Raw genomic sequence first — 14,663 nt, 5'->3', positions numbered from 1 at the left:
AGTCATGCAAATGTTGAACAGCCTTCATGCTGAGAGAGAGTTCAAACACGCCCGTACTGCTCTGTCACACCGGATGTTAGTTAGCTCAGGGTTAAGTACATCACACACAGACGACCTCCAGCCACAAATATGTCACACTCACCTCCGACATCATCACAACAGCTAAAATCCACCCACCTGAGCATGGTGATGTTGGTGGCTGAGATGGGCAAGACCTCATCTAGGAGCATCATAATACTTATTACAGTCCTTGGTTGCACACTTACTGGAGGCAATCTTCTGTGCAACTTAAGAGGATAAAAAAAATGATGTCAGGTGGGTGTAAAAAAAAGAAAAATACATGACTTAAGTGCAACACAGATCGACCCTTCAGTGTTGTGTCTTTAGATATTACGTCTGCACACACACAGAACCCCCCCCCCCCCCCCCCCCCCCCCCCCCCCCCCCCCGACACGTCAACCCACAATAACGTGTGTCATGACACCACCGGTGTGTGCTTACATAGAAAAACAATGAGTATGGGTGTTTCGATGCATGTTTCCCTTTATTCCAATTAGGCAGGAGTGATTTCCATCAAAGTCAAATAAACTTATGTTAAATCAAAGATGGTGCAGGATTTAGGTCAGGTCTCCTGTGTAAAAGAGATAATGTATCATCTCCAGGTTCAATTAAGGTTAGGCCTAAATAAAAAATAAATATTCCTCCCTAAACAGTCGGAGTGTGGTTCTGCAGTATCATGCTCTGTGCTACCACTGGTGGTTGGCAGCTATTGCAAGACGATCAACGCGGGAGTATCAATTGCAAAAGGATAAAAACAAAAATGCAGCTTTAAAGTTTCAGATCAAGTCAAGTCTTAAGTAGGTCAAGACCCACAGGAGATAAAATCAACGACTAAGTCTCTACAGCTCTGCAATAGATGCAGCATAAGTGCTGATTTTGAAATGTGATAATGATTTGCTCCTGTTACAATAGCACAATCACAAATTATACAAAACTAGAAGCAAGTATAAATAGGTAATTTGAATAGTCTGTGTTTATTATTCTACTTTATTGAATATTTTTGTCATAGACAATTTGTGAATAATTTGTTGCATACATAATAAATGATATAACTGAACTGAAACTAAACAGTGCTTGTCTGTAATCAACATATGAAAAAGACTGTTATAAGATTTCCTCTGTGGTTTGCCTGCTGTGTCTTAAATTAACCTCACAGCTCACAGTGAGTTAACACACACACACACACACACACACACACACACACACACACACACACACACACGTATGCATTAGGCCTAGACATCTATATGTATCTGATGGCAGGTGTTTTCATAGATACACTGATGCTCCATAGAGTTAAGAATCTATGTGGTTTAGTTTAGTCACACTGGTGTCGTTGCTTTCTCTCAACAGGACATCATGGTTTTTTGCTCGTATGTACACAAATGACACAATAATCACTGTCACTGTGTGTGTGTTTTGATCAAAACAAAATGTTCTATCATACATAATTTCCATGACCTAATATTATGCTCTTATTACAACATAACCATAGAAACCGTATGATGTTTTTCTAGGAAATCCTTTAAAAGCAGTTTAGAGAGATAATTCTGCCGAGGAGTGTGTGTTTTTCCTGATATTGTTTCTCCGTATTTTTGTCAGAAAGCTATCTAACAGACCTCTGAATATGTTTGCATGATGTCTGGTGAACTGATCAGTGTTATGGAATTTTCCATCTTTAGGGGTTACAAATTGAGTGACAAATTGGGTCAAAACTGAGCCTTGAGGTCACACTGTAATTCTTAATCTCTCCTCGAGACTTCAGCTGTCTGTGATGTTTTGATGAAAGCAGAAACCTCTCTGATAAAGAGTATATCGGCATTGCCATGGTAAGCCAAGGCCAGAGAGGACCCCCCTTCAGATACGTGGAATGTGTAGCCAAAACCTGTTGACAACGAACTGAGGCTCAATGCAACGTGACTTAAGATGTCACAGGTAAAGTGTAGTCCTTTGTTTAGAAACCAGTGAACCAATTAGACTAATTTTTCATATTGTAAGCCGATCTGCTTGGGTTAAAGACTAAAGACTGAGACTTTCAGAAGACAGAACGGAAAGAGACAGCATCCGAGTTACAACAACTTGGATGTTCGCTGTTTACGATTCTCCTCGATCAAAGTATTGTCAATAAACATCTTCAGCCCTCAGACATCAAAGCCTCCTGTGTGCTTCTCTCCACATAAGTGTTGACCATTGCTCAGAAATATCCACAACAATCAGCATGAAGACCTGGGAACAATTGATTAAATTATGGTGAGAAATTTGACATTTTGTGGGTTTTTATCTGTAATTATGGAGCCTTAATCCCAAATCAATCCTATTAGAAGATGAGTGCCAGGAATTCAATTATTATAACCTATAAGTAAATTTATTTGGCTATTAGAACAAGTTGGAGTTTTATGCAGCAGTATCTCCTATCTGTCTTATATTTGTGCAGTATATCATATTTCTACTGTATTATTATAAATATATTATATACGTTTTATGTTTTATTGTAACTGGTTTTACCTTGTTTTTATCCTTGAAAGGACCTTGTAGAATAGACTTTGAAAAGTGCTACATATTTTGTCATGTTATGTTGTGTTGTGTTATGTGCATCTCATATCTGTGCTTTGTGCTCTTTTCTTAGATCAGCATCTAATCTTTTGGAATTTTTCATTTTTTCAGTGGTTAGTAGTCATATAATTTTAAAATTACAAAGCATATGATGTAAAAATGAACTTGTTCTGCATGTTGTAGCTGAAATAATACTGATTAATAATGTCCTCTGGATACAAGTCTCAGCTAACAGCTGAAATGTAAATAAAAATATTAAATTAATTTGACTTTTTTTTCATTTCAGTAACTGTGGAAGCGCTCTGGAGTCTGTAGATCATTTCCGTTTTGTAACTTTTTTAAACTTCATAATGACAAATATATAATATTTGCTGTGAGTTTAAATTGACCTCTGTGTGATGGTGTTACGAAATATGTCCAAGGCCTCTCATGAGCCAGGCTGAACAGCTGATGAGAGCTGTGAGGCGAAGTGAAGGGGAGGGACTGAAGGCTTGAAGGCAGAGCCACATTTCAATGAAGTCACCGGTGTCTGTTGCCTACTTTTATCTTTCTGTCCTGGTGAGTGAAATCTGCGTCTGTCTTGCAAAGCGAGCTGAGGATCTGATAGCAAAACATCACCGTCTCATCTAACGTAACCACAGGGGCAGCAGAGGATGCTCTGAACGTGACGGAAAGAACCAACCAATAGTTCGTTTGAAGATAAGGTTCAAACTGCTTTTCTCTGCTTTTGACAATGTTGCCCAGGCGTCATTTAAATGCAAATAAGTGTCCTACTCTAGAGTGGAAATACTGGAGTTAAGAGAACTTGTTTCACTCGTCCTGACCTGCATCTGGAGGACACAACTATGAATAATCAATCGATGACAGGAAGGACCATGGTCCCAACTATTCCGTCTATTATGTTCATTTTCGGGGTGGTTGGAAATGTCATCGCCATCGTGGTTTTGTGTAAATCTCGAAAAGAACAGAAAGAAACCACGTTTTACACTCTGGTGTGTGGACTGGCAGTCACAGACCTCCTGGGCACACTGCTGGCCAGTCCGGTAACCATCGCCACCTACGTGAAGGGATCGTGGCCCGGAGAGGACCCGCTGTGCCAGTACTTTGGATTCACCATGCTTTTCTTCTCTCTGGCGGGGCTCAGCATCATATGTGCCATGTCGGTAGAGAGATACATCGCTATAAACCATGCCTACTTCTACAATGACTATGTGGACCAAAAACTGGCGGGCTTGACTCTCCTGGCGATCTACATCTCCAACGCGTTTTTCTGCGCACTGCCGATTATGGGCTTCGGGCAGGTGAAGAAGCAGTACCCACAAACTTGGTGCTTTTTAGAGTGGAGGAGCAACAAGACCAGCGATGCCGCCTATACCTACATGTATGCGGGTTTCAGTTCTCTTCTTATTCTCGCCACTGTCATCTGTAACGTGTTGGTGTGCGTTGCTTTGATCCGGATGCACCGGCGCTTCGTGCGCAGGATGTCGCTGGGAACCGATCTCGGGCGCAACGTGGACCCGCGGAGGAGAGGACGCAGCTTTGGGCGTCTGGCCGGTGCAGAGATTCAGATGGTTATTCTGCTCATAGGCACGTCGGCAGTGGTGCTTATCTGTTCCATCCCACTTGTTGTAAGTTCTCTTTTTTCCGTTCCTTTACGCACGTTTTACGCACGGCTTTTTTGCGCACAAATGTGGTTGGTTTCATTTGTACATGGAACAATTTGATCATGCAGTTTTATCCAAATCTAAGCCGATGATTAGAGAGCAAGAAAGGAACATATTACTATTCCGATTCAATTACTTTTCCCTCCCCTTTTTAAGCCACTACTTATGTTCCTAATCTTTTTTTATTTTGCTGCTCTGGTGCTCCTTTCTTTAGTTTCTTTCTCAAAACCACACACACGCACATACACAACTGTACACTCACACATAGTTTAATCCATATATTCAGCCTCTACTCTTCCCTCTTGCAGGCACAGGTATTTTTGAACCAACTCTACAAGACTCCAGTGGAGCTGCGGTTGGACAGAAACCCTGATCTAAGATCGATACGTTTCGCCTCCTTCAACCCCATTCTTGACCCCTGGATCTACATCCTGCTCCGCAAGGCTGTTCTCCTCAAGCTCATTGAGAAAATCAAATGCCTATTTTGCAAGATGGGAGCGAGGGGGCAACAGAGACAGAGCAGCTTTCACTGCATAGATGCTCATCAACTCTCATCTGTCATCTCTAACCGGGACTCTAACTCCTTGGTGTCCCATGACCTTCGAGATATCACCAGCACCTCCCAGACCTTCCTTTACCTGCCAGAGGGAAGTGAAGTGTACACTGGAAGCTGTTACAAGGCAAACAGACTCTGTGGTTCACAGCCTTCATTGATCAGAGACTCACAAGCTTCTTATTCGTCTGAGCAGGGCAGCATTGAGGCTCAGAGCAGAGAGGGGACAGATGTGATCAGGGACCTTTCAGCCTTGCCCTGTCCAAAAGACCCAGCACTTCAGGTGTCGTTGAGCACTGAGACAGTGGAGGAGAAATGCATCTGACTTATCTGTGAAATTCTCAACTAGCAGAAATCCTCTACTGAATGACTTTTCCGCAAATTAACTTTTAAACCTCTAAAAAAAAAAAACTGAGGAAAGGCACATAAAAATAATAAATGACTCCCCTTGTGAAGTCAGGCACATGCAGAAAAGAAACTTGAAGTGCTGTGAGCTTTATCGTCCTGTGTTATCTGTTTCAGCACCCAGCTACCTCAGTGATGACTATCTCTGACCGTGTGAGTAGATTTTGTCATTTTGGCCAAAACAGATCTTGTCAGAACAGAGATTACCCACTTCCTCATGACTCATGTGTCAGTGATGGAAAAGACATCCTTCCTAGTTTCAGCTGCTTCTTTCAATCATTGTGGAAACCTTTGCTGTAAAGTAGATTAGGCCAGAAATTTAGAATAACTGAGTCACACGCTTGTGGTCAATGTGGTAAATGAAAACAGTATTGAGTGTGATCCTTATGAGTGATCACATGTGTGCTGTCATTGTTTCGGATCAATTTGATAAACAGGCTCTATTGTACAGTGCTTTGAAGGACATATTGTGTTCGTTCCATGACGGATGTACAGTGCAGTATTACATTTGTGGTGAACACCAATGTTTTTGTTCCTCAGCCCTGGAATACACACAAATATGTCATCTCAGATGTTACAGTGAAGGTACAAAGATTCCTGTGCCATAGTTATTAACACCAAACCATTTACACGTGACTGAGAATGTTGAACATTTTTTCTGCAGCTGAAGAAAGTGTGGTGAAAAGTCAGTGGACTGTTTTGTTTGTTTGTTTGTTTGTTTTGCTTAGTGCGGAGTATTAAGATATTTCAACACATCTGTCAGCTTGAGAGAAATGGTATTCTAAATGATCAGTGTTGTGAAAAATATTGTTTGTAATAAAATCATTCTTCTCTAGGAGAAGGTTCTAGTTAATAAATCACAACTCTAAAAGGAAGAATTCATGCACATTTATTAATTATGTTAGTCATGTATTTTGATCTCTGTTTCATGCTCATGAATCGCTGTCCTCCAGCAGCCAGAAAATCAGGACTTAATCAGATAAAGAGCTTATTTACACAATGTTATGTATGAATGAGTGCTACAACATTAATTTTCTTAATTAATGCAGATTATTTTCTCAATTTATCAAATAATTGTCCTGCTCTCACATCTTCATAGTGCTCGTTTTGTCCGACCAGCAGTTTAAAACACAAAAATATTCAGTTTAAAATGATATAAAGCAGAAAAAAATAGAAAGTACTCACATTTAAGAAGCTTTTGCGGAATTTTCTGCATATTTTAAAGATTTTAATTTAAAGATAAATATTTAAAGATGATTCATATTATACTTTTTGTGATCCTACACACTAAAAATCATTAAACCAACAGTAATATAAAAAATACCACTAAAACTGGGTCAAAACAAGTCTCAAGTGGCTTTCTGGGTAACGTTGACCCAATATTGTGCTCTATTAACCCAAATTGGGTAAATTTTGACCCACTGATGTATTTTTTCAATTCCCCTTTTTAACATAGTATAATGTCAGTCCATTGATCTCCTGCTGTCACACCACTTTATTTCAGACTGAACACTTGAACTCCTGTTTATTTTAGCTTTTCTACTCAAATGAGTTTCTTGTCTTAGTTTTGGCAGCTTTAAAACTTGCAGTCTGCATCCTTTTCCCTGTTATTAAATCTGCCTCAGACTGTTGCTTAATGTCACGGATCACATTCTTGCCTTACTTGTTTTTCTTGTTGCTGTTAATTTTAGACAGATTCATTTGTTTGCATTAGGCTGATAATCACACCCCTCACTTTTGTACAGTATAACGACATTTGGTTGAAGGTAGGGTTCAAAATACAAGTGGACTATAATAAACAAGGTCTTTTAATGTAATTTAAATCCAGTCTTTAAATGATGCACTTGATATTGTATTTTGTTGATATTTAATTGTTTTTCTATTTTCTGTCATCACTTTTCATTCCTGCAAACATGACCTCAATGTGTGCAAAGGAAAAGCAGTAATAACTGAGTACCTCTGTGCGTTCAACAACACAAATACGAACATTTTACCATGCAGTTGTAAATTAACACCCACGCTATAAATTTACAGTAAACATGGCCTTTGACATGTTGTCATATATCATCAACATAAAGCGGAAGTTAATAATATGAGCACAAAGTTTCTCACACTTACTTTTTTTTTACCCCTGCTAAGGTTTAGTGACCCCCATCTGCACAGACAAATGGTCCTGAGAAGAGCAGGCGAACACTTTTCCAAAGTCTAAGCACAAATAAACGGAAAGTTAACACTCTGCTGGAAGGTTGCACAAAAGGAAGATTTTTTTAAGTGTAGTTAAATACCTCTGGATCTTGGTGATTTGTCTAACAGATAATGCCAGAAACACACACAGAGAAAGAGAGATTATTAGAATCTAATGGAAAAAAATCTCAGGAAGTAGACCTGGCTGAGAGAGCTTTTCCCCTGAAACAATAAACACAATCTAAGGCTCCAATTCATTGCAATTAAGCTTAAATAAGCAATGCAGTGGCTTAGGCAAACACACTGCAGAGACGTCTGGAAGACACAGTGTCGGACTCTGGGAACAACACACATTAATCGAATTAAACCGTGAAAAATGGTGTTATACAGTAGCTGTGATGCATGGAACAAGGCTTCTTAGCAATTTGATCCTCTTTGCTCTCAACAGAGTCTGCCATACTTAATTAAATGTATAAATGGGCAACCAATGAGGCTGTATGAACAGGTGTACATTCACATCCAGTACAAATAAGCTGCAGAATAGCCTCACTGACCTCACCTCACCTCAGCAAACAAGATAAACTTTCTCTGTTCTGAAAATCAATAGTAAATGTAGATTTTTTTTAGTTGGATATGTAAAGTTCAGAGGTGATGATGCTTGGATAAAAGGATCCTACGTGATACACCACTTGACATGAACGTCATTACAACATTGGAGGAAACCTGTGAGGCTGCTTTACATCAGCAGGGCGCCTTAGTGACGCCATGCACCCTGTCACCTCCGCACACATTGATAAACAGCAGAAAACACCTGCTGTTCCCTGCACCACGTCCGCTGTCACCCTCATTTGTAAAGGACACAAAACAATCCCAGTCTGGAAATATGCCCGAACAAAAGCAGTCCTGAGGCAGGAACTGATAAATGTCTCACAGTGGTTTAAGAGCCCGTGCTGTTATCCTTTGAGCGATAGAGAAAAAAAAGGAATTAAATGGATTTCAGAGAGAAAACATGATCCTCTGTGGTGTGTTTGACCAGTTTTTCTGACATCTGTGCTTGTGTAGTCTTTTGTCTAGGTGACATCTGTGATGTAATATGATCTTAGTGCTAACACATTATCAGAACAAAGAGTTGTTTGGTGATAAATTTAGATGATTAAAGGGTTGGTTTACCCAAATTACAAAAATCAGTTTTCCTCATTTAATCCTGCACAGGTTTTTAGACATCGATCTTTGAGATGTCTGCTGCCACCAAGTGGCAACAACCACGGCCTGAGGCTGAAGCCCATGCGGAGGTATCTTAAAGTGCAATGCCACCAATGGCGGCTAGATGCTGGCTCCAAAAACTGCAACAGACTCCCATTGAAAAAGCGTCAACTTCTCTCTAGAGCTACTAAGTCAATATTTTTTCTCAATGAGTCATTATGGTCTCAATAGCTAAATTTTGGCCCTTTAATAAGTGCGCTGGTGGTCCGTCTATAAGATTTGAAGACTTACAAGTAGGCTTTGATGTCTGCTGTGTGGGCGTTTATTGACAGTTGGCTCACCTGTTGCTCAGTGGGTGATGTCACACCTCGCTACGTCCAGCTTTACATACAGTCAGTGGTTGCCACTGAAAGCAGTTTTCATTGGGAGTATCGCTTCAGTAGAAAGTTGTTCCAATGAAAACTGTTCACAGTCAGGTCTTTGGATTATGCAGAGTAACTGGTATAATATTTCAGATCATATTAAAGGCACATTCCACTGATTGTACCAATGAAGATCAGTTGCTGTGGAGTGTTACTTGTATAATGTCTTCTGTGCCTCTGGAGGGACCTCTCTACAATCTGACAAAGTAAGTGAGATGATGTAATTAGCTTAGACAGATAAAATCAAAATTACCACTGAAGGTGAATGAGAAAATATATGTTTATAATTTAAGTGAAGCGACCCTTTAACAATAACTCTTTCAATTTCTCGAAGAAAATGCTCATAGTTCTTGTCATATCTTACTATAAACTTTATATTCAATTCAAATTAATTATTCTATAATACTTATCTGTTTAACCAGGTAAACTCTACGGATGTCAGACACCTTTTTTGCAAGGAGGAAGCAGTCAAGATGGCAACATAAAAAATTTGCAGAAGAAACCAACTCAATCAGACAGATAAAACAAGGTTAAACACAAATAACATCACTAATGAAACTCAGATATATTCCTCCTTTTTTGTAAAATTATTGGCTTTATCATATCATCTAAATACACTATCATTATCTGAAGTATCTCTTGGTGCAACCGGCACAGTGCGGTCTGGTTCTTACGATCAGTCTGGTAGAAAACAGCAATGTGAACAGCTTGAGGCTAGGAATTAGTCACCCTCCTGACTCTGTTAAATCCCACACAAATATACAGCATGTAGAGCGACTTATTTCAAAGGTTTTAACACAGAGTCATGTACACCAGCAAGTTCCCATGAAATCAGAAGCTAATTGGTAGCTTTGATCTCAAGCAAACAGGAAAAATGTAACCGCATGAGATGACCTGTCAGACAACGAGCCAGTCAGACACAAAAATATGGAATTTTAAATAAACATATTATACATTCTTAACATATTTCAGATGCTTTTTTGCTTTCTAACAGCAAGCAAGTAACAGCAAGCGAGTAATAATACAGGGACTGTGACATTATATTATTATATTGAGGGGCATCATCATACATCATAATAATAGACAATATACATTATTGTAGCAATGATTTACATGAATGCTGATGTCTTGGGTTTGCATACTTACTTGCTTGTCTGTTGTAAGTTTCTCTTTCTATGGCATCTTGTATGTTTTTTGCAATGTGTTTCTATTCTCGCTGCAGGACAAATTGCCCACCTGGGACAAATAATAATAAACTTGAACTTGAGAGTAGAAATAGATAAAATAGGGATTTATCTGTTTGTTTTGGGATAGAAACTAAACTTAAGGTTGATCAAAACCTTTTTGGCAGGATTTGTTTTGTGTTTCCAAAGAAGACAAGATAGTGTCCAAGAGCAGTAAAACAAAGGCATCATAGCATCTGGTGTTGGAGCTGATATGTATTTGGGTGGGTGGGTGGGTGGGTGTGGGTGTATTCACGAGGGGTAACATTTACAATTTACTGTCATTTCCACGGGTCAAGTACTTCCAGAGAGTTCACTGAGTCAGTTATATTCAAAAATTTCCAATTCATATCAGTCATAGACCTCCCAAGAAATATTTTATGGTTTAATACAAACTGAAGAAATCGACTGCTAAGGGACCACATGAAACATTACCAATGAATGTCAGTGAGTCAGACGACACTTTCTGCGCACCTCCCACACTCTAATCTGTGATCTCAGTTATATTTCATCCAATCTACATAAAACAGAAACAGAAATACAACAAAAAATCATAAATCTTACACAATAAAACTGGGAACCTCCAGAAAAAGACAATCCTGAGATCTAGTAAAGCAGAACGTTTGCAAATACTGCAGTCTGTCTTGCACCATTGAGTACACTGAGGTCACATCCTCTGTATCTTCTTTTCTGTGAATCTGGGGGCCTGCAGACCCCTAATTCAGCGTAGTGAACTCAGTGCTAGGATCAGAAGGGGATAAGGTAATTAGAAAAACAGTCTTAACTATGAGAAACTTTGTGACATACAATATAATTTTTTAATATAAATGATCAAATAGGCTCCTTCCAGGTCTCCATGGTGAGAGGAGGTTATGTGGCTCAGGTCCTATCTGCTTGGTGGCACCTGGAAGTTGCTCGACATCCTCCAGTATCAATGTTCTTCATTTACATTCACAATCTATCTATAATGTTTACATCCTCATTTTCTGTATTGTAATTTTTGAAAGGAGGTTTTCCTTAGAATCAGGATTTAAGGATAGGGGGTGTTATATGTTGTACACATTGTAGAGCCCTTTGAGGTAAACTTGTGATCTGTGATATTGGGCTATATAGATAAAATTGACTTCACTTGAAAAACCACTTAATTAAATAACCCTGAATAAAAAATCTTTCTGCAGGAATGGGGGGTTACTTGGACACATGACCTAAGTAGCATGCAGAAGAGTGCAGGTCTCTCCTACTGTAGGTGAGACAAAGGTCCAATCTTGATTCCTGCACAAATAACAATGCTTAGTTCAAAAGTCATGAACTGTTATGAATCTCAGAGTGGTCTGAAGTAAACAATAGGTGGTGAAGTGTGCATATGCATAATACTGTATAATCCAGTACAGACAAGATTGTTGAGAGAACTAACTGCTGTCAAAATGAACTTTGTACAGGAAGTTTAGCTTTTGTTTATGAGTTTAGTAATGATACGGTAACATAAAAGTCATTTCATGTAAAGATATCACACCTGCTACCACATCTATGACAAGCAGTTTCAAAGTTGTTTGCATCAGATGTGTGCACAAAATGTAACGGTAAACACTTTAACCACATAGTTTCAGGTCCACAGAGAAGCGTTCCAACAGAAAGTCACGTGCCCGCACATACTGGAAGCCAGCAGCGTTTCCCAGCTCGCACCACTGTCTCTGCCAACTTTGCGCCTCACTCAGTGATTCTTGGAGCACTCAGCAGATTTTTTTTTAACAGCAGCTTAATATAAATGTGTTTTTCCTTCATTTCTCAAATAATCATTATCCCCTGCGATCACCTATTACATGCTGAGTAGAATTCCCCCTCATCGTTTCTCTGCACCATTAATCACACATTTCAAAACCGGTTAATTTGACCGCAGAGCTTCTCCAGATTCAGTACGCTGAGCTGCTGCTCTGCCCAGGAATCAGATTACAGCATCTCACTCTGAGGTTTTCTAACAAATGGTGCTTTGAAGCAATGTTGATGGCTTTAATGCCGCTTGTATCCTGATTTGCTTTAAGATTTCTGCACCTCATAACTCAAATCCAGATTGCTCTGTGTGCCAGCATTAGAGATGACTCATGTATCAAACCAGTTCATTAATCACTTATTATAAACAGGACAGTAATTATGGTTATGAGTCACTAGCTATGCTTTTTAGGACACTGTGATACAGTATTTGCCACAACTTTAGTCATGCATAGTGCACTCTTTACATGTCTAAAACTGCTGCTGCATAGATCTTTTCTTTTTTTTTATGGTGCGTATTTGTATCTTGTCAGTTGTGCCTCTGAGCCAAAAGCATGCATGGGAAACCTGGACTACACTGGCGAAAGGTACAGTTTACTAGAGGAACATGATTTAGTGGAGAGGTCACTTTGGCTACTGAGAAAAAACAACAGCAACAAGTCATAAAACAGCTATTTAACGTCAACCTGAAATGTTTATGAAATCACTGACATCAAAAGGGCAAGAAATGAGTGGGAACAGTGCGTTTCTGGGCATCTAGTGAGCACATTATACACGTTATTAATCATAATATGTGTGTTTTTGCATGTTTTTATGTGTGTGTGTATTTAAAGAGTTATTGCCCGTAGAGCTCAGGTTTCCTCCACGTGTGTCTCTTGAGTTCAGTTCCTTGACCCTCACCAAAGGTAATGAGACGCCGTCTTCATTTCCACTGCCCGGACCAGGGCCACTAATTGTCAGTGGCGTGGATCAACCTGAATGTAAGTGCTTTACCAGCGACTGGGAACGGAGAACAAGTGTGCTTGCTTGCACACACTATATCAGATGTCGACTCTAAGTGCACTTTCAGCATGCGAAAAAAGTACCAAAGACATCACAAACGTGAAGAAGTGCAGATGTGGAGCAGAGGCATCTATGGTGGATCTGTTTCTGTTGCTCTCTGTCTCTCTGCCCCTACATACATTTTCCAAACAATCCCCCTATAAGGGTAGAGCAACAGAAAGAGGGACTCACATGGCTCTCTTAATGCAGCTCCAGAAAGCAACTCAATATTTAAGTACCCAAAATACACTCAACTTTTTTGTCGCCTGTCCAATTAATGTAATGTTCTTACACAAGCTGAAACAGGCTTTGCAAACTAAACAGACTGACTCACATGCCCAGAGCTTGGCCGTGTTGTTCCAGAAAGGTACTAATTATCTCCCTGCTATAAAATGTAACGCTCACTGAGAAAGGGACGTCCTGCCAACCTGCTCTGAGATACTGATCAATGACTATTAACTGTGTACTGCTAACTGAAGTGTGTCAAATGAGGTAATAGTGGAATATTGTTAAGCAGTAATGGACCGAATTTAGTAATTTTAAAATTTGCTCTAACAGCTGGTGTGAATTTCACTTTTCTTACACAAGCAGTAAATGATTCCAGCGTCACTTTTGGGAAATAATTACTTTTTTATGTCAATGGCATTTGTCCCACCTGATTTAAAAGCGTAACTGTCCTCTCCAACAACTGAAGAGTGCTCACTTGGGTGTATTTATATTCATTCGGTTTATAGACCATGTAATTGACTTGAACAGTCTCTTTGAAAAGTCTCTTGTGGATGTACTGCATCATATTTCCCGATATTCACCACTAAAGGCGACACACTACATAAATGTACAATAAAATATGATAATATTTTACATTCTTTGAATAAATCAAAAGGCTGTTATACACTTTGGAGGTAGAAAAAAAAACATTTGACAAAGCTGTGTGTCGGGGTTATGGCACCAATCTTTCTGTCTCTAACTATTTGCTTCCATAATTCTGCAACCCTGCTTGGATTACAATGCACTGAAAGCACCTCGCTTTTAGAAAGTTATCCTCTTGAAGTGCCCATATCTTGCTCAATTTAAATAGAAACCGAAATAAAACGGGAAGTTCACTTTGAAAGATGGAAGATGGTGATAAATTCAAAGTTTGAAATAGATACTAAAGATTGCAGAACTGTCTTTACAGCTTCAAAGTGCACAATATCTTTTGAACTGGGGTTGAGCATTGATGCTGACAAGTTCACTTTTGTATTTTTTGTTTTTTTAATGTTTCAGCCAGTCAAACCATGAACTTTGCATCCCAACCTGAACAACCTGAAAAGCAAATTACTTTAACATTTTTGTTTCAGGGCTGTCAAGTGCTTAGCAAAATTTGCATGGAAAATAGCCGTCGTTAGAAGTGATAATAGCAAAATGTTAACAAATTCCCATCACTGAAAGATTCAAAAGCACAAGTGTAGAGCATAGTATCACTCCCAAATTGATTGACAGACCTTCAAATACTGTATATACATTCCAGTAAGGTTTGCAAAAACTCAACTCAGTTCTTTATAAAGCACTTTAAATATAACACAGTTGATCTAAAGTGCTTTTCAGT

General features: G+C 39.3%; 1 protein-coding gene across 1 annotated transcript; it reads left to right on the top strand.

Moving 5' to 3' along the window:
• Positions 1 to 3,142: 3,142 nt before the first annotated feature.
• ptger4a (prostaglandin E receptor 4 (subtype EP4) a) lies at positions 3,143 to 6,100 on the top strand. Its single transcript, XM_042421631.1, has 2 exons — positions 3,143 to 4,241; positions 4,586 to 6,100. The coding sequence occupies exons 1-2, from the start codon at positions 3,459 to 3,461 to the stop codon at positions 5,153 to 5,155; spliced, it is 1,353 nt and encodes a 450-aa protein (XP_042277565.1). The 5' UTR covers positions 3,143 to 3,458; the 3' UTR covers positions 5,156 to 6,100.
• The last annotated feature ends 8,563 nt before the right edge of the window (positions 6,101 to 14,663 follow it).

The sequence above is a fragment of the Thunnus maccoyii genome, chromosome 9, assembly GCF_910596095.1.
Source record: "Thunnus maccoyii chromosome 9, fThuMac1.1, whole genome shotgun sequence".
Classification (NCBI taxonomy): Eukaryota; Metazoa; Chordata; class Actinopteri; order Scombriformes; family Scombridae; genus Thunnus; species Thunnus maccoyii.
Note: the sequence above shows the minus strand (reverse complement) of the source record. Positions and strands in the feature narration are given on the sequence as shown.

Coding starts and splice junctions, on each gene's coding strand:
- ptger4a (XM_042421631.1), top strand. CDS start 3,459: ATGAATAATCAATCGATGACAGGAAGGACCATGGTCCCAACTATTCCG. Junction 4,242..4,585: donor TCTGTTCCATCCCACTTGTT/GTAAGTTCTCTT, acceptor TCCCTCTTGCAG/GCACAGGTATTTTTGAACCA.